We start from the raw sequence: 21,519 nt of genomic DNA, 5'->3' as shown, positions 1-21,519 counted from the left end.
AAAAATTCTGATAATTTGCTACACTGCCAATATTAACTGGGTCAATTAAATGGTCAACGTTTGCTGAATAAAAGAATCATATATTTTAGCTTTTCCATTAACAGATTAATACAGAAATCCCAAAGATGCTGTCATTGATTCAATGCCCTCCCGAAAGCTGTGCTATTGAGGATGCAGCAGAATGAGATCCCTAAGCGATCAATGAAATACTAAAAAACAATGATTTTGCCTCCATTATTCTTTCTGTAAAAATTCTTGGAAAAGTTACACCCCCTTGAAAGAAATGTAATTTTAATAGTATGTTAACTTCATAATGACTTGTGATTTAAAAGTAGTGGGAAATTCCTAATGACTAACTCCAAGGATCATAGAACAGGATTCCAGAGTTTAAGACTTTTACTGCAGCAAACACACTATAATCAAATTAGATTGTACGTAACTGGTAGGTAATTAATACACCAGGCTACAGAAAAGGTATCACATGCCCCCTTAAATTCAATGGTTTTTTTTATTCCCACTTTCTCTGGTCTGTCATTACTATGGATATCAACAACCCAAGACAGTTCTAACAATGCAATGTACCCAATGACATAGTGGATGTTTCAGTTGTAATGAACACAGTGTCAATTGTTAAATTAAAATCTAAGATTAAGGTCTAAGATAGACTGAGAACATGTGATAACGTTTTGGTTTAAATCTTCCAGTTTGTTGCATTTATTTGTAAATGCATTAGCCATGACCTCACCAGGCTGCGGAAGGTGTACTTGGGGTGATGGTATTTTGTGCGTAAAAAAGTGTGTCAGTTATTTTGAATGTCTCCCTGCTGTAGGAAGAATGTTGTGAAACTTGAAAGGGTTCAGAAAAGATTTACAAGGATGTTGCCAGGGTTGGATGGTTTGAGCTACAGGGAGAAGCTGAATAGACTGGGGCTATTTTCCCTGGAAATTCGAAGGCTGAGGGGTGACCTTATAGAGGTTTATAAAATCATGAGCGGCATGGATAGGGTAAATTGACAAGGTTTTTTTTCCCCAGGGTGGTGGAGTCCAAAACTAGAGGGCACAGGTTTAAGGTGAGAGGGGACAGATTTAAAAGGGATCTAAGATGCAACATTTTCATGCAGAGGGTGGTGTATGTATGGAATGAGCTGCCTGAGGAAGTGGTGGAGGCTAGGACAATTACAACATTTAAAAGGCATCTGGATATATGAACAGGAAGGGATTAGAGGGATATTGGCCAAATGCTAGCAAATGGGACTAGATTCATTTGGGATGTCTGGTCAGCATGGACGAGTTGGACCGAAGGTTCTGATTTCCGTGCGGTATATCTCTATGACTCTGTGACTGTAACTTATGCATATTGTCCCAATTTAAGTACACTTTTTAAGAAATTAAAGCTTTCCTTGTGTGCTGTGGCTTTATGTTTAATGGAGGGTTAAAAATTATTGAGGGCATCAATGAATTCATCTAATTCTCCTTCTGTGTAAGTCCAATTACATCAGAGGTCAGAGCAAATAAAGAAGGTGACATCTGCATCACCTTGTATATGAGTTAATGAGATCAAAAAGGAGCCCTTGAAAACCAAAAAAAACCCGTTAAAATGTATGTCTCAAGAAATAGTCAAGAAGAGATTAAATAACTGCACAGAGGCCTGTATCACCAAATCAGCCTTTATTTAGTTGTGCACAGTACAATAGCTGTAGCTAGCCAGCCAGCTCAGAGTCAGTCCCCTAATTGAGGAGATTCTAAATCCCCAGTTAATATTGGTCAGCCAGTGCCTCCTGATTGGCCCAGATTAACAAATCCAGTCAAGGACCTTGTAGTAAACAAGGTCCACCTGGTTCCAATGACTACGAGACACCTCAAAAAAAATGTATTTTGTGCCTTTCTTAGGTCTCACTTATTGGCTGAAAAGCCACATGTTATCTCTTTTTGGGAAAGCTTTCATTAAGTGCCAATCTGGCAATTAACTGGTTGTTGGTCAACCTTCCTTGAGATCAAGGACCCCAAGGCTGCAAGTCCTATCTTTGTCTTAGCCCTTGATTTAGCCTGTCATTGGTAATGGAGAAATCCATGTCAAACAGATCACTAGATCTTTGTGAGCAGTTTTCCTTATGGTCAATGGCAGCGTTCTCACTCCGTTACTGACAACAAAACCTAATCCCTGGCTTCATAGATTTGAAAAAACCTTGGTTTTGAAGTTAAGGAATCTACTCAATATAGAACCGGATTTGTATACAAAATCTTTTAAAAATCCAGATATACATAGATTATAAAAAATAAATCCATATTCTGTTCATTGGTTTTATCATTTACTCTTAATGATGGGCATGCAACATAAACCAACTTTTAATTTTTTTCTAGCAGAAGATTCAGGTTATAATTGTTAGGGCAATGCGTTCAGCCAAAATGTACTGGAACAATGAGAACAGAATACATTTGGGTAAGAAGTAAAGCCCAAGAGAAAAATTGTGGCTCACAATTGGGATCATATTCAATAGTTATCATGATATCTTTGTTTTCAGTTTTCATTTCTGCCTCATATATATAGAAATCCTTTACTGAATATTCCCATAAATTCAATGTTCAATGGTCAGACCTTTTCCTGATTGGTTTCCTGCATGATTGTGTGTGTGTGCTTACGGGGCAGGGTGGTGTTACATGTTTCTCTCTAAGCCAGTGTGGTTAAGTTATGAGTTGGCACACATTATAAGGAGAGCTGCTGAGAAAGATAAAGCACCAGCAGACTGATACTGAAAACAATAATTGAAGTAACATCCTTTCATTGAAAGCAAATGGCTCTGAGTGAGGACACCAAAATGAGAGTTACAAGGTCTTTGACAATTTGCTAAGCATCATGGACTAGAAACTGGTGATGACAGAATCAATGGATGTTAATGTTTAATGTGTTTATATTCATTGGTCCAAGATATTAATGTTGAATGAATATATTGGCATTCAAATGCTTGTTTTGCCAACATTAATTTCTGGTTTACATGTGTTTTATAAACCCTCAAATAAAAGCAAAATACTGTGGATACTGAAAATCTGAAACAAACACAGAGAATGCTGGAGAAACTCAGCAGGTCTGTCAGTATCTGTGGGGAGAGAAACAGAGTTAGCATTTCTAGGCTGAGATGACTCTTCTTCAGAACTCCTCTTCATGAATTATCTGAAGAAGTCATATCAGACTCGAAACATTAGCTCTGTTTCTCTCTCCACAGTTACTACCAGAGTTTCTCCAACATTCTCTGTGCTTGTTTTATTAACCATTGTTCTCCATCTTTTGATCAAATATTACATTATATATCACATGATAATATCCTCTTTCAATACAACTTTCTTTGGCAAAGAGTGAATAAATCATGTTTTATTGTGATATCTGGCAACTCTTGTACTATTACTTTATTATGAATTTTAGATGGATACCTTATGAAGTAATTCTACATTCTCAGCCATGTTAATATATATTAATTTATTGAAATAAATAAAGCTATATTAATTTATTGAAATTGATGGCAGTCAAGGCTCAAATACTGTCAATTTATGAGCTAGGGGTTCATCTGAGTGAGGAGGGGAGTAAACAGAATTCTATACCATACAAGTTGAATATCAAGAAGATTGTTGGAAATACGTAGTCTTTAAAAATAATAATAAGAAGGAAGTTGGAAGAGATGGACAGATTTGGACAATTTCTGAGACAAAAAGAACACACCATGGGGCTTCTTATGTTGTGGCTGCCTGCTGCTTACAAAACATCAGACAGCCTTGTGAAGAAAAGGCAAGCCAAGCTTTTAAGAGAAAAAAGAGATGGGTTTTACAACTTTAACAGCTTGAAAACTTGGTTTGAAAGAGATTGGGCCTATGTGCTGAAAGTTGACTAGCAACATTCTTCAGTTTTTCTTTTTCTCCAATATACTTGGTTCTGTCAGTAGAAGAAAAGACCTTAGAAATCTTGCAGCAGAAAGATTGCTCTTTATTCTGGAAGTAAGTCGAGCAGAAAAAAAAATCTGTCTGAACTGAAATGTTGTGGGAAGGTGATAAAGTCAAATATCAGGATTTCTAACTGACTCTCATATGAATTCAAGTCTGATTTGAAGATATCACTTCTTCCATTACATTTTTTCTAAACATTGTACATCTCTGCAGAGCTGTATTGTATTGTTTGTAATGTGAACATGTTTGACTAGATTAAGGGCATGTAGATTAATTCAGGAATATAGTTTAGTTGTTAGCCAGTTTTGCCACTTGTTTAAAGAATATATTTATTTATAATAAGTAAGGTGTTTTTGAGTTACTAAAGAAATCTGGTGAAAGTCTCTTTGGTTTTGGATAACAGCAATAAAAAGAAGCAAATTGACAATTTTGATGACAAAATAAGATATATTCACTTGGTTTAGCTTGTGAAGTAGTGGGGCTTGATTACCAACACACTCTTCCCATTACAGTCACAACAAGATGGAAAAAATTAGGAGAGATCAGGTGAATTAATTAATAGTCATTGAGTAATGGAAATATTATTTCTTCAGAGAAATGGAATTTCAAAATGTTCCTTCTCTTCTTCAATAATCTTACTGTTTGGACATTACAGATTGTTGGCTAAGGATGATTATTGGAGCTAAAGAGTTTCACAGCTTTGAGAACCTAAGAAATATTAAGTTAGAGGAGAAACATCACTGTAGACTTTAATTTTAATGTAGTGAGAATAAAGGGAACTAGAAAATGTGTACAATTTGGTATATATGGGATTTAGAAGGCATAAGAAAAGAAAATTCTGAGGAACAATGTTCATTCAACGCCAATAGAAGAGGAAAGAAAGGTGGTTGCAAAGAATGGTATGTTCAAAGATAAAGGATCACCTATTTGGTAGTTTTTTCCTGGAGTCTACAATCTATAACATTGCTGGATATAGGGAAAAGGCAGGGAAACGGGACTAACTGAATTGATCTTCAAAAGAGCCACAGCTGATTCAAAGAGCTACAAGATTTCTATCTGCATTTCATGTGTCTATGGTTCTTTGACTCTCGTCCAACAATGCAAGCAACATACTAAAAGATCCTTTCCAGATGTTGGATGAATGAATAACTTATAGTGTGAAAGCAGTTTCGTTCTTCAGATAATGCAGGAATAATACTGTATTCCAAAGAGGAGTCATACTGGACTTCAAATGTTGACTCTACTTCTCTCTCTATGGATCTTGTTAGGCCTGTTGAGTTTCTCCAGCAATTTTTGTTTTCATTTCAGATCTCCACCATCCTCAATATTTTCATTATAGAAAGAGTACTCTTTAGTTCTCATAGTGAAGCATTATTGACAATATAACTTTCCCCTGATTGTGTAATTCCTGTCATACACCTTAAAATCAAACATTGTGCATGGAGAATTCTTTAGAAATTGGATTTAAAGGGCTGAGAGGAATGTCTTATCCATCAGAATTAGTTATCTGGGAAGGAAAATGGAATGATCAATAGCAAGGAAGTATCTGATAAGGTTAAGTGAGAAAACCTCCACAAATCTCCATAGAAACTCAAGAAAGCACAGCAAATATAGTACTTCCTTAAAGGAAACAACAGAGCTTTGTTATGAAGATTGGTCCAGTGAAAGGATCTATTCAAACAATACATTTCACCTCAATTTTGGGGAGATATAATTCAACAGAAGACTGTTTCTCATGTATTCTGGTTTATTTAGAAGTGGGATAGTAATAAATTCATTGGTATTGAAATGCTAAAATTACTTACGGAGAGAGCAATGAAATGACAATGGAAATTCAAATTAGGATTTCAGTAGGCCTTAAAATATTAGATGCTTTCAAATAACTAACCTACTACTGAATAAGGTTTATTCATTCACAGAAGACAAAAAAGGTTTACTTAATGAACAGTTAAGGCATTTGTTGCAACTGTTTTGGTTCTTCCCTCCCAGCCCTTCTTGTTGCTACTTACTTTGACGCCTATCACATAAGAGGCAGTCAAAAATCGCAAGACCCATGAAGGAATGGATCCCACTGCCAATGAAATAAAATAAAACAGTTTTTTTAATGTATCTTACAGTACAGTCAGCATGCTGGAAGAATGAGAAGCTTTTGGATTGCAAGCAGGCACAGGAGAATTGAATTTTCCAGAATTTACAGCTCTCACACAACATACTGAAATAAATATTAACGTTTCAAAGAAAAGTAATATCAAATTTGAAACATTAACTTTGTTTCCATCTGCACAGATGCTGCTGCGACTGCTGAGTTTCTCCAACACTTTAGAGATTTATTTCAGTTCACTAGCATTCACAGTATTTCAGTTTTAGCTTGGATATTAATTTTAAAGTTTAAGGAGAGATTTGTTATTTATATTAGATTATATACATGAAAACAAAAATAAATACAAATCAATTTAATTTTGTTTAGTGCCTATTCTTTCGTCTGTAGTCCATTTTTCTTCAATTTTAATTACTTTCTTTCACACTTAAAACACTTCATAAAACAAAGTATTCTGACTTCAAACTTTGTCACTTACCTTTATCTTCTTCCCGGTTTTCAATATTCAATTAGTGGAGCTTCCATACTATTTTGAGCTTTTATTGCCTGAAGATCAGTTCCAAAGGCTAACTTTTCCATTAAACCAAAGTCCAAAGCTGAATGCGTGCATTAGCCACATCATAATTACACCATGATCCATTTTTAATCTACTTCCTTACTGAACCAGCACAGACTGCCAACAGTTGAGTTGACTCATCAATTCCCAAAAGAATCAGATTGAATCCAATTGATTCTGCGGTTTGATAAGGATTACAGCTTTTCAAAGTTTTTATTGATTTCAACAAAACCATTTCATCAGTGTGGTCTGGATTTTGTATAATGTACACTAAATGCTGTAGAACATCTGTTATGTTTAAGCATGCTGGGACAAAATTTGTAACTACACTTTAAAATTTACAACATTACAAAATGTGAAGAGATCTTTGCAATCTTAAAAGCTAAAGGTGCTGAAAGTACTCCAAGTTGCGCACTTTAAAGATATATATTATAAATATATATATATTAGTCACAATGTTTTACAAACATCTTCCAAAGAAAATACAATTTCTTATATTCAATATTTTCATTAGGTGTGCATAATTTGTTTTTGTTTCTTGAAGCATGATCTAAGTCAAGACTGTGTGTAATGTAAATGTCCTATTCTGTCTCACACTCACCCTGGTCAATGTTTCATCATTTGGTGACTCAGTACTTTGTTACTGCCCAGCTGCAGTAAAGTGTAGTTCAAATATTGAAGTAACAGCCAAAGGTAAAGCAGTGAAAAGAGAAATGTGAACTGTGAATTAATGAATGGCACAAAACAACTGAAAGCACTTGCATTGTAAGATAGTGTTTAATTTCAGAATACACTACATAGCAGTTACCGTCATGTTTCATTTCAATTTCTGTGATCCTTACAACACATGAAATGATTGACACTTCACAGCCAAAACTGAAAACTTGTTCACTGCCTAGCTTGTCTGTCCTGGACAGGAAGACGGAAAGTTGGAGATGTCGAGACTGTTGGTAGCAGTATTATTGTTTATTATTCAAAAGCAAACACACCTTACTTGTTTTACAAAACTTACACAAAGAAACCATTGAAGTAAAAATGATATATGGTAAAAATGTAACAAAATATCACTAATAAATACTAAATATTAGTAGATTCCTCCTTTGGGAAAATAACTCCTGGATCTTGAACCGAGGAAGGACTCTTGTTCCACCCAACAAATGAAGGTGCCAACCCTTTCACTGCTTTCCCAATGTTTCTACTTAAACAGATCTGATAAAGGAAACTTGCTTGATTTGTCCTCTGCTTTAAAAAGAACTTCTAAAATGTAAAATAGCTCAATATGACAATCCAAAATTTGTTGCAAAAATAATTACAAATCCATAATATCTGTATTAGTGTTAAAAAAATTCAATTTGTGGCAAGGAAGAGAAACAGTAAATTGTTCCAAATTACTGGATGCCATCAACTGAATGGCATTTTCCTGCTCCTTAGTCTTATGTTTTGTCACATGTAAAATGGGAAGTCATTGTCAACCTCCTTTTGAGTGTCAAGAAATTAATGCACTTGCACTGCAAATATCAATGCAGTTCTCTGCAGAATGCTAGTGTTTATATTTTATATAGTATGTATCCTGTTAATGTGGTGGCTTATACTGCTGATGTGAAACTCAAATTTCTAGGAACAAAAAAGGGACAATTAACACAGGTCTGACTCCTGTAAGTAGCAAAATATTCCTGGAGTAATTTAAAAATCTTTAAATCAAATTTAATTTAAATACATTAGACCTTAATTAGGGATGATTTTGCCAGCAGTGGCACAGACCCCAGCATATGGGAAGGCTTCCTGCCCAATGGAAATGGCCTCACTGTGGCAACCAGAGGATTATGGGGCAAAGCGGGATGATAATTCACCACCACTTTCTCATGGGCAACTGAGGGTGGAACAATAAATGCTGACCCAGCCAGCAATGCCCAAGTCCTATAAATGAAAACTTTAAAAAATAAAGTAAGAGCAGCTCCGTTCCACAAATACAGATGAGAAAGCCATCATCCCTGGCCACAATACTCCATCTGGATGGTTTTACCCCTGAAAACTGAGAGACCCTCCTGCCAACTCCGCCTGTAAGTTGTTTCAGTTTTTTACACCTTCGAATGTACCCGTATGTTCCGCAAGGTGCCTCAACAGTGCCTATCTCTCCCAGTGGGGCTGCTGAGGTTCATAGACTACCAACATTGAGCCTGCAGAATCAGGAGTCGATCTGCCCACCATCCTTCTTTGGGCATGAACGGAGGGCGTCAATTACAGGGCAGCCTCGTGGAGAAAGACTCTGCCCAGTCTGGCTCATGGCAAGCCCAGTTATAGAAGATACACTTGGTGCAACATTAGGTTCCAGACAACTGTCGCAGGAGGCTTTATTTGTCTCTTGGCCAGGAACCTAGAACATGGCGATTCAGGCTCAGGACAACAGATTGATCATTTCAGAATTAAATGAGGATAAATTTCTTCACCGATAGGTTTGTGATTCATTGAAATTCTCTATCCCAGAGGGCTGTGGATGTTCTGTCTTTGGTTTCGTTCAAGGCTGGAGGGGTGGAAGAGCTTTTGGTTTTGTCTGGGAATCAAAGGGGTTGGGGATCATGTTTGTCGTATGTTTGTCATTTATCTAAACAGTTTGGATGAGAATGTAGGAGGCATAGATAGTGAATTTATGGATGACACCAAAATTGGTTATAAAGTAGACAGTAGAGATGGTTATCTAGGAGTACAAAGGGGTCTTGATCATTTCGGCTAGTGGGCCAAGGAATGGCAGATTTCTTTTTAAATTATATTTCCTTTATTTTTGTGCTTTGTACCAAGATTCTGTACCTCGGTATCTTTGTACCTAAGATGGCACTGTAAGTCACAACTTGTAAACTTTTCACTGTACTCATGTGAGTACATGTGACAATAAAGCTAATTCAATTCCTCTGTCTGCTACCATAAAGCCAATTTTCTATCCAATTAGCAAGCTCCCAATGAATCCCATGTGATCTAACTTTACTAATTAGTCTACCATGCAGAACCATATCGAAGGCTTTACTAAAGTCCAAGTAAACAATCTTCATCAATCTTTTTGGTTACTTCCTCAAAAAACGCAAACAAGTTTGTGAGACATGATTTCCTTCACACAAAACCATGCTGACAATCCCTAATCTTTCTTGCTTCTCCAAATATATGTAAATCCTATCTTTGAGAATCACCTCCATCAATTACCAAACTCCAATGTCAGACTCACAGGTCTATAGTTCCCAGGCTTCTCCTTTCTTAAATAAAGGCACAACATTTGCCATCCTCCAGTCCTTCAGCACCTCACCATAGTTATGGATGATACAAATATTTTTGCTAGGGGCCTGTAATTCCCTCCAGTATCCTGGGATACACTTGACAAGGTCCTGGAGATTTATCCATGTTACATTTTCTAAGACCTTTTCTATAATGTGAACTGTTTTCAAAATATCAACATTTATTTTATTAAGTTCTCTAGCCTCCATTTCTTTCTTCACAGTAAAAAATGGTGCAAAATATTCATTTACTATCTCTCCCATCTTCTAAAGTTCAACACAAAGACAACATTGTTGATCTTTAAGGGGCTCTACTTTCTCTCTCTAGTTGCTTTTTTGCTATCATTATACTTGTAAAATCTCTCTGTATTATCCTTAACCTTATCAATGAAGGCAATCTTATATCCCTTCCTTGCCTTCCTGATTTCCCTCTTAAGAATGCCCCTACACTCTTTGTACTCTTCAAGATATTCATTTGATCCAAGTTGTCTATATCTAATACATGATTCTTTTTTTATTTTTGACTAGAACCTCAATATCTTTATTCATCCATTGCTCCCTAATCTTACCAGTCTTACCTTTCACATAAAGAGGAATATAATGCCTCTGAGCTCTCATTGTCACACTTTTGAAAGCCTCCCATTGTCAGTCATTTCTTTACCTGGGAACAGTCTACTTTAATCAACTTTTGAAATTCCTTGTCTCATACCATTAAAATTTGCCTTACTCCAATTAAGAGCTCTAACTTTGATGGAAGGCTTATCCTTTTCTATAACAATTTTAAAACTAATAGATTTATGATCATTAGTTCCAAAGTGTTCCCCTAATATTACTTCAGTCACTAGTCCTGCCTTATTTCCTAATAGTCGGTCAAGTTTTGCTCCTTCTCAAGTAGAAACATTTACATGTTGATAAAGAAAATTTTCTTGAACACATTAACAAATTCCTCACCATCCAAACCTTTAACACTATGGCAGTCTCAGTCAATGTTTGGAAAATTAAAATTCCCTACCATTACAACCCTATTATTCTTAAGTATATCTGAGATTTTTCTACATATTTACTCCTTAATCTCCTTCTGACTATTAGGGGGCTATAGTTCAATCCCATCAAGGTGATCACCCCTTTCTTATTTCTAATTTCAACCCATATATTTTCACAGGATGATCCCTCAGAAATATCTTCTCTAGTTACAACAGTAAGAACATAAGAACCAGGAGCAGGACTATGTCATCTGGCCCCTCAAGCTTGCTCCGCCATTCAATAAGATCATGGCTGATCTTTTCATAGCCTCAATTCCACTCACCCACCCTCTCACCATAACCCTTAATATTTTCCTTAATCAAAAACACCTCTCCGCCTCCTCTTCTGCCTCCCTCTCGATCCTTCCTATGGCATCTAAAACCTGGAACTTTGAGCTGCTGGTTCTGTCCCTCCTGATCAAGTTTCTGTAATAGATATGACGTCCCAGTCCCATGATCCGACACACTCCCTGGGTTCATCAGCCTTGCTTGTAAGACTCTTGTTAGGCTAAAGGGTCAGTTTTTGTGCTGAATAACTCAATGACTGTATGGCAGGAAATTGGAGCTGACCCCAGAGCTCAGTCATGATCACACTGAATGATAAAGCAGTCTTCAGGGGCCAAATGGTCTACTCTTGCTCCTTTTACTTATGTTCTTATGGCTGTGAGCACCATCCCTACTATCATGGGTGAACTGTGTGTTTGCAGTAGGCAGGGCTTCCCAAAGTGGGGTTGGGACACCAAGTGGGATCATGAGCTGATTTTTTGGAGTTATGAGCTCTGAGTCAGCAATAGCTGACATCTGCTTTCCCCTGCTGTAATAGGCCTTCTCTTCCTCCCTCATCATTCTCTCCTCTGAAGGGTCGCAACAGTTGACAACATGAAGCCTTGAAGTGCAGGTTCACTTTGGGGAAAATGGTAAGTACTGCTGTAAGGTGTACTTCTGGAGTTTGCGGCATTCAATTATCAAAATATCTTCCTTAAAAAATCCACCTCATTTCACAAAATACCCCTCTTTTCCTTAATCTGGATTCATTGTCACATAATATAACTGAAAAAAAAATCAGCAATGATATAACAAGCCAATCTCGCGTACAGATCCCATCTGGATTCAGCTCCTCAAGCGCCTTCAAGTATTCTCAGGTTTCTTAATGGATTTTAAGATTATTTTCTGCCTTTGCTGTTTATATTTAAATTGGTTTGTAAATCCTGTCATGGTGATTGTTGGCTTTTGAGTGAAAGACTGACGGGGAGTCTGTGTCCTCCGGCAGTCCTGAGCTAGAGCTGAGGGAGTTCAGACCCCCTGCAGTTTCAGGATTGACAGACAGTGCCAGAGATTAGCTGCGGCTGCTAGTGCTGAGCGCTCACTGTACTATGGCCAAGCTGGGGACCCTGCGGGCGATCGCCTGGACGGCGCCGCTGCTGTGTGCCTCTCTCGGTGCTGAAGTGAACAGCTCCCAGCGCTCGCTTCCCAATCTCGCCCAGAGCACTGGCTGCCTCCCTTTCCACCAATTCTCGGCCACCTCCGCCGGACTCCTGATCACTTTGATGGTGCTCCTGGTGATCATCACCGTGCTTGCTTCAGTGATCCCGGCTTTTGTGGTGGATAAGAGTCTGCGGAGCCAAAATAATTTCTTCCTCTACTTCTTAGTGGGTAGGTCAACAGTGGCTCAGACAGAAATGCATTCAGCTTTTACACTGTCAACTCTCCAGGTGTCTCAGTGTTCCTTATTGTCTTTTCTCTCACCTGCATTTGTTCTGAGGAAGGGTCACTGGACCCGAAACATTAACTCCGATTTTCTCTTCACAGATACTGAGCTGCTCCAGCAACTTCTGTTTTTGTTCCTGATTTACAGCATCCGCGGTTCTTTTGTCTTGATTTCCATCTCGGGCTATACTTTCTATGCTTGCTTATTGTTTGTTCTCAAACGTCGAATTAGCTGTAAGTCTGTAAGCCGGTGGTAAACATTACGAAGGTACCATCTGCTCAGCAAAAAAAAACTATACCATGAAGTCATGTAAGTTACTTATACGCACAATCAACTGAATTGTCTTCACTCAAAACGGAAAGTGCTGGAGAAACTCAGCAAGTTTGGCAGCATCTGTGGAGAGAGAGCAACAGGTAACATTCAGAGTCCAGTGACCCAGCTTCAGAACTGTCTTCAATATTGTGCTTGTCACAAATGGACTTGTCACATTCAACTGTAAGTGTGTTGCTGAGGGTTATGGTATATTATTACTGTGACAAATAATCTTACAATATGAGTTTCAATTCTGAATGTAATCTAATACCTTTCCATACATCCTTTTTCCTGGTTCAAACTAACTTTCTTTACCTTTAACTGTGTTGAATTAATCGTGTTCTGATACTATTGTAACTGTCTATTTATTAATCATGGTTTATATTCCATCCCAGGAGCGTTTTGCATCCCCTTGTATGTTCCCAAGCCCTGGCCAGCCGATGGATGTTGGGCAAGACTCTTTGCAAATTCTGACTGGTTATGAATTACCTCCTCTGTACGTCTTCAGTCTTTAACACGGTCCTGATAAGTTATGTCAGATTCGACTGTGTGGCTAGGCCGGTGAGTCCAAATCTACACGCAACCACAAAGTTACTCCTTTGACCTGTGTAATCTGAACATTACAGCTCCAGCAACCTGCCCCAAACCTGGTGGGCATCATATATCCCAAAATTGAACAGCTATTTGCATGTAATATTTCACCAGGTGCGATTGTTCTGTTGATCCTTTGGGGTTTAATCTTCACAGTGCTGTATCAGCTTGGAGGCAGTGGAATGGGGTGGATAGGGTGGTGCTAGAGCTGGGAAAATAGAGGGAGACCTTTTATTGGGATGGCTTCCCTATGCTGGCTAGGGCCCAAATTAGGGACAATCTTATGATCTCCCTGCATGTTATCCTCCCGGAGATGACAGGTGGCATGACATAAGGTAGCATAGAAAGGAAGCAATGATTGTTCACAGAGTTTAAGTTTGGGTGTTGTGGGAATGTGGGACATAGCTTGGTAACTCTCACATCACTCATGTCTCCCACTCCAACACAATGCTGTCATTAAATCTTTTACTGGTTTAAATTCAAATCAATTATTTGTCTTCCTGCAACTACCTCACTACACCAAACATCTTTACCTCTTCTTCTTTAAAAACCCCAATCAATTTTTGAATTCTTTCCTCACCATTTGATCCACTATCTTTCCACTTCCAATGACCATGGTTTGAACTCGAAAGGGTATAGAAGATATATTGAACTGCCCTTCTCTGGCACTTCAGTTCTTATTAATTACCAGTATGTAGGTGACTGTTGGGATGTCCATTTTACTCAGATGAAACTTCATACAAGATACCCTAGAATATTCTACCTAAATATTATTTACAGAAGTGAGAAGCTGTAGAGTTTGAAAGTCAGCTTGAGATTAAGCATTATCCTGTGTGGTTAAACCTGTGTGACTGACCTGGGAGGAGAAACAGTGAGTGTAAAGGCAAGAATATAAACTAGAATGTGGGGATGTGCGCCCTAAACTACCTTCGCTGATTGTCCACATTTGAAATTCTAAGCACCACATTGTCTTGATTTTATTATTGTGCACTAATTTGCACAACTTGGAATGCTAGCTCAATCCAATCTCACAGCACAAGAAAAAAAATTAACTCAAAACATCACCATTTTACTGTTCATCTTACTTCAATGCAACACAAAGCAAAGAAAAATGGATCATATAACTGACAAGATATGTTGAAAAGCAAATAACATTGTGTTCTATTTCTCACTATATCAAAAATGTGCTAAGAACTTCACTTTTTACCACTTACAATCTTCACAACAAAGTCTTCAGCTTTTGTTTTGTTTAGGTTAACATTTTTCTGTTTGATTTGGTCATTCATTGTTTAAATAGGCAATGAAACATACAACTGATTTCTTATCAAGAGTTATTCTAAAAGTACAGGTCTAATAATTCTGTTTAACAATTAAATTAAGCAAGTTATATTTTCCTCTCAGATAGCTTTTCTTTAAAGTTTATAGAGACTCTCAGGTACATGTTTGTTTCCGGTGAACTTCCAGCCCATCAATTTATATCAGGATATCAGAGTCAACTAATTGACTATATCCCGACATCTCACACTCAATATTAGAAGTGGTTCCCCCTAGATCAAATGAAATGCAATCTGGAGAATTGGGAAGTTTCAATTTCCCTATCCTAATGTTGTATCCTATTGTTAAGATTGAGTTTAGAGGAGTGAATTGATTCCTTTCCGTGTCCCACTCCTCCACTGGTCATAACAAGGTTTGAATTTTAGAAGTGACATGATATTGTCAATTAAGTATCAGACTGTATATAGCTCAGTATCAGAAACATGTCAAGCAGGTTCCTTAAGTAACAAAATATAGAACTAGTTTTATTGCAAATAAAACTTATCAAAGCAAAGATATAAATATTATTAACAAAAGACTTAAACTGTGTAAATACATACAACTACACTTCTTGAGAAATAACATGCACATAATCTACAGGTCAAGGGAAAAAGTCCTCTGCTGAGTGTAATCTTAAAAATTTATGCGGCAGTTACATTCAGAAAAATGATTATTCACACATTATCTGATTGTTTGTAGCTGAGATTTAGACTGTGTTTCATTACACCCCTGAAAGGTTACACTACATATGTAAAATGTTCTGCATATATGCACATTTTGTGAAATGCGTTGCCTAAAAAGCACAAGAAGTCTGAGCAAACAGGAAGGAATGATATCACTCGGAGTGCACTTGAGAGCTTTTTGGGTGTCAGCAGACATCCTCTGAGATTTATTTCTGGATCAGTTATGGATGACTGAATTCATTTTATCCAGAGTCAGTTGTGGTAGATTTCAGATTTTCCTTTAAGAACTCTAGTACTGCGGCAAAGATGACCTTTCCTGTAGGACCACTCCATTGGTGATGATAGGGCCAAGTGGGTTTTGAATTCACAAATTTTGATTAGAGCAGTATCAGAGAAAGAGAAAAGAGGGGCAACTGCTCCAGGCAAAATGCCTCTCAGACTGTACGTCCAAATGCAATATTCTTTTCTCAACCTACAAATGGTGCCACGTGACATCTCTCTCTGAGATGTGAAGATGTGAACAGAAGTGAAATGACTTTATCTGATAAAGGGGCAGCGCTCTGAAATCATGTGTTTTCAAATAAACCTGTTGGACTATAACCCTATGTCATGTGACTTCTGACCTTATCCACCGCTGTCCAAAACTGGCACCTCCACATCATAATCCATGTAGAATCCAATAGCACAATTACAGAATCTTTTTCAACAAAATCTGTCAGTAAATTCCAACCTCGTTGTTTATAATTTTCTTTCCAGAATACAGTAAAACTTTGGTAAAGACTTTTATAGATATATCATTTAACTAAATTACTGACAAACCAAAGCTCTAAATTATTCAATCTTTTGTTACCAGTTCATTGATTTGTACCAATCTTTGGTCAATGACATCTTGCCTAGCTTGACGTACTCAAAGGCTTATCCAAGATAGCTCTGCCCTGCCATTGTTATATTTCATTTATTTTATTTTTGTTACTACCCAAAAGTGTTATCACATACAACTGAGCGCCTTCCCACCAACAAAATCATGGTGACATTTTTTTATTTCCATAGTGGCATCAGACTTACTATTAAGAAAATCTTTATTTTAATTAGAGTACTTAGCAATACAGAGAACCAAAATAATCCCTTCTGTTTTTGTTTACAATGCACATGCTTTGGAGCACCATTGACTTGGATTTAGCAGGTAAATTCAGGAGAACCTGAATTCAGAGAACCTTCACGTATGTGGATGAGCACTTGGAATGTAATAACATTCAAGACAATAGCTAAGTGCTGGAATGTTGGATTTGTGCAGATATGTAGGGCCAAAAGACTTCTTCTGTGCTGTATGACTCTATGACTCCATGACAATGAATTTCCATGAGTTATTTCGAAATAAATTATGCAGAAATGTATTCTAAACAGTCACCCACATAAAGTGCTTTCCAAACTCAGCTAAGCAATCCTGAAATTCCATGCATTTCTCAACTGATACAGATTAAATATTTTGAAGTATCTCCACTCATAATCACGTTGGCTCTCAAATATATTGTGGTTGAACATTTTAGAATTGAATAAATAGGTTTACAACTTTTATAATACTGATGCATGCACATAAATTGAACTTCTTTACAACTGCTTTCTACTTCTAGAAAGCATCATAATATAATTGTTATACTTTGATTATTTTATTCTTATCCCTATCTGAAGTGTTATCACACACAACTGAGTGCCTTCCTACCACTAAAATCACTGAGACTTTTTTAAAAATTCTTTTTTAAACTAGCAACCACCATCAGTAAAAACACCCATGTATCAAATTTAATATTTACAAGCAAAGCCCATTATGGGCAATGCAAGCCATCAAAAGGTGAGGGGGGAGTGTGTACGGAGTGAGTTGGATGGAATTTTGTTTATTTTATTTGCCCACAATAAATTTACTTTTATTTGGGATTTCCATCATTTAGTTTGGTAAACTGTAATTTGATGTTTTGATAAAAGATCCGCAATTTAAATTCATGTTATTTTGTTCTTAAAACTCAGGTTTACAGCCAGACAACCACATGTGGGGCAAATAACTTAAACACTGAAAATTCTTTCAAATCTTGGTCAATCTTGCTAATTTTACTGGGAGAATAAAAGTGTTCTAGAAAATCCAAAAACAAGCCTAATGTGAAACAAAGGGGCCAATTTTGTGGTGTTTAGATTTTTAGCTTTCCATCTCTTCTTACCTTTTCATTGAAGCGATTGGCAACAAACAGGCCCAAAGCAATTATTGTGTCTCATATTCTTACCTTTTACTGGTGCTACTGGAAAATGGCATCAGACATTAGAATCATAGAATAGAATCCCTACAGTGTGGAAACAGGCCATTTGGCCCAACAAGTCCATACAGCCCCTCTGAAGAGCATCCCACCCAGACCCATTATCCTACCCCTGATTTCCCCATGTCTAACCCAAAAATCCCTGGGCACTATAGCATGGCCAATCACCAACCCCACACATCTTTGGACTGCGGGAGGAAACCAGAGCACCCAGAGGAAACCACGCAGACATGGGGACAACATGCAAACTCCACACAGACAGTTACCTAGGGCTGGAATTGAACCCAGGTCCCTAGCACTGTGAGGCAGCAGCGCTAACCACTGAGCCACCATGCCACCCCATTTTATCCTATGATTACTAATTTCATCCTCCCTCTCTTTATGAAAAAAAAACAGGGATTAGCATAGAAAAGGCAAATAAAGTGAAATTTTTAACTTATCTATCAATTTTCTGACCGTTTCAACAGCCATATATCTATGTGATTGCTGCCATTAAGCAATATTAGAAATTTTAGCACCCTGATACTTCACTTTGATGTAATATGATCGTGAAATGGCAAAATAGATGAAGGCAGCACAAATTAAGTTGGAACAAATATCTGGAAGAAACACAAATGTAGTTAAGATTCTTAATGCACTGAAACATCTTATCTCTGTAAATGTCACTAATTCGAATGTCTAGTTTAAAATCGTACATTTCTGGACAAGTGGCAGTAGGAAAATTGGGTGTGGAACTTCCCTGTGAGTCTCCCTGACACTTTCTAACAAATATTGGTGACAATTTTATGATCACAAGCAAATGGAAATAAATCGTAGGAATGCTGGATGTAAGGGACACCTCTAACTTCCAGTGTCACTAAAGGCCATGAGAGTGGGGGTTGGGGTGAAGACATGAAATTAAATATTAACAGACAAATTTCACTAATGGAGTCATACAGTCATAGAGTCGTAGAGTCCTACAGCACAGAGACAGTTCCTTTGGCCCAAACTAGTCCATGCCGACCAAAATGTCCATTTACGCTAACCCCATTTCCCCGCACTTGGCCCTTATCCTTCTAAAGCTTTCCTATCCATGTATTCATCTACATGCCTTTTAAATGTTACTAATGTACCCACCTCAACCACTTCTGCTGATAACTCATTTCATATGCGTACCATCCTCTGTGTAAAAAAAGTTGCCCCTCAGGTTCCCATGTCTTCTTTCTCCTCTTACCTTAAACTGATGCCCTCTAGTCCTCAATTCCCCAACTCTGGGAAAAAGATTGAGTGCATTCACCCTATCCATGCCTCTCATGATCTTATACACTTCTATAAGATCCCTCCTCAGTCTCCTATGCTCTAAAGAAGGAAGTCTTAGCTTGTCCAACCTCTCCCTATAACTCAGTGCGGTGAGTCCTGGCAACATCCTTATAAATTTCTTCTGCACTCTTTCCAGTTTAATAACATCCTTCCTATAGCAAGGTGATCAAAACTGAACACAATACTCCAAGAACGGCCTCACCAGCGTCCCGTACAACTGCAAAATAACTTCCTAACTTCTGTACTCAATGCCCTGACTGATGAAGGCCAGTGTGCCAAACACCTTCTGCACCATCCTGTCTACCTGTGACTCCACTTTCAGAGAACTGTGCACTTAAACTCCAAGGACCCTCTGTTCCACTACACTCCGCAATTTCCGCAATTTCTGATAAGCTTCCTCACTGTCCATGATACCACCTATTTTAGAGTTATCTGCAAACGTACTAATCATGCCTTGTACATTCTCATCCAAATCATTGATACAGATAGCAAACAGCAACGAGCCCAGCACTGACCTCTGAGCACACCACTAGTCACATTAAGTCGACTACATTACAAAAGCTAAAATAATGGAATCTATAACTTTTGCAAGGAATTAATTCCTTGAGAGACTCCAATATTGTGGGCCCATTTCTGTTTTGACAAGATGTTGCAGTGAACCTCTCCCTGTCTCCCACAACCCACAGAGAATCCTGACATTTTGGTGTTAGTAACCACTTGAAATATTACATCCCTGAACCTCTACATGAACTGTGCTTAATTAATATTAATAGTAACTTTAGAGACATTCCAACTGAGTGCTGGATGTAGATGAAGTCTGGTTTTGACACAGTTTAGGAAATGTATTTGGAAATGTTTATAGTTCATCTGTAACCATATCATCAACTTAGACACCTTTTATGTTAGGTTAAATAAAACTTATTTATTGTCTAAATTCTATCTAGTTTTCATACCAAGCCCAGCAATGGAAGAGGAGAAATGCAGCTATTAAGATCATGCTGGTGCGGCTCACTGCTTTCCTTTTATATGGCCCAGCAATAACTGCCTGGGAGTAGGTAATTGGCAGGAACATTGTGCTTGTGGGAGAGTGTTATGCTGAGTTTTATAATAACTGGTACTTTCTGATAACAGCATCAACAGTGGAGTTCTTTGTACCTTTCATCAGTGTCATGTATTTCAACCTAAGCATATACCTCAACCTTCAGCAACGAACAAGGTCACAGTCAAATAGCTTTTGGAATACCAAAAGTAAATCATCACTTGAGCACTTGGAAGCAGGGTCCAATTTGGCATGCTCCTTAAAAATTTGTAAATCTGATCAAAAAACTAAACTGATCAAGTCCACGGTTTGTGATTTGACAACAATGTCCAGTGAGATAAAAATCAAGGTGGAGAGGTCAGAAACACTTGATCATTTGAAACGCAGGAATGATCTGGGAAGAACAATTCCATCCAGTGAAGTAAAATGTTTAATGAAAGAAGAAATTTCACAATCACAGCTATTTTCAAAAAGAAAAATTAAGCTAATTTCTCAGAATGTTGTGCAACATTTTAGATTGTTGAGGGACAAAAGAACTGCAAAATCACTTGCTGTTATTGTTTGCGTTTTTGGCATCTGTTGGGCACCATATACCTTGCTCTTGGTTGTCAGGGCAGGATGTCAAGGGCACTACATGGCATATGATTGGTATGAAGCTTCATTCTGGTTTCTGTGGATTAACTCTGCTATTAATCCAATTCTATATCCTTTATGTCACAAAAATTTTAAAAGAGCTTTTATGAAACTGCTTTGTCCCACAAAACTAAAGATGCGACCACGTTCCTCACGGCAATAGTCTAGCAACACATATTTAAAGGGGAGGCTGTCACTGCTCCTCCGGATGAGAAAATCAATGGTGCTTTGGGAAGTAGCAGGAAAAAGGTTGCAGAGAGACAACGGTATATGTAATGGAACCACTGAGCCACAATTGACAATATGAGTCAACTGGACACTATTTTCATCTGTTACAGTATCAACATACTTGTGGATATCATCCTCTTTTCTCAAAAGTGCAAATTGGGAAACCACACAGTCAATCTACCTACCTTCAAATCATAACTTTTCATTGTCCCAGGCAGAGGTCAGAATATGAGTTCACATCAGCTGAATGCCTTTAAGTCTGATGTTGCTCATAGCTGGAGAGTGAATACCTCTAGCTATCTCAGTTTAATGAACAACATATCCAACCTCCTTTCATCTGATTTCATAAGAGAACAGGTGGGTCCCAAAATTCCTGCTTTGCTGAGGGTGAAAAGTCTGATTTTTATTTAGGAGAGGCTGTCTGGATTTTAGGGATGGAGCAGGATTCTGTCCAATTTTATTGGCTCGTCTCTTAAAATGGGGGTCAGTAGATCTTATCCCTACATTAAATTGTTAAGCTTGGGAGGGTTCCTAATCATCT

At 37.7% G+C, this 21,519-nt stretch overlaps 1 protein-coding gene across 1 annotated transcript; it reads left to right on the top strand.

Moving 5' to 3' along the window:
• The first annotated feature begins 12,241 nt into the window (after window positions 1-12,241).
• On the top strand, window positions 12,242-20,913 carry LOC109927117 (histamine H3 receptor). The gene is given in 4 exon segments (XM_020527021.1): window positions 12,242-12,521; window positions 13,284-13,310; window positions 13,313-13,449; window positions 20,023-20,913. Coding segments are annotated over 4 exon segments (1,335 nt in total).
• The last annotated feature ends 606 nt before the right edge of the window (window positions 20,914-21,519 follow it).

Source organism: Rhincodon typus, chromosome 19, assembly GCF_021869965.1.
Source record: "Rhincodon typus isolate 14 chromosome 19, sRhiTyp1.1, whole genome shotgun sequence".
NCBI classification, from domain to species: Eukaryota; Metazoa; Chordata; class Chondrichthyes; order Orectolobiformes; family Rhincodontidae; genus Rhincodon; species Rhincodon typus.
The sequence above is the reverse complement of the archived record's forward strand: the minus strand, read 5'-3'. Positions and strand labels throughout refer to the sequence as shown.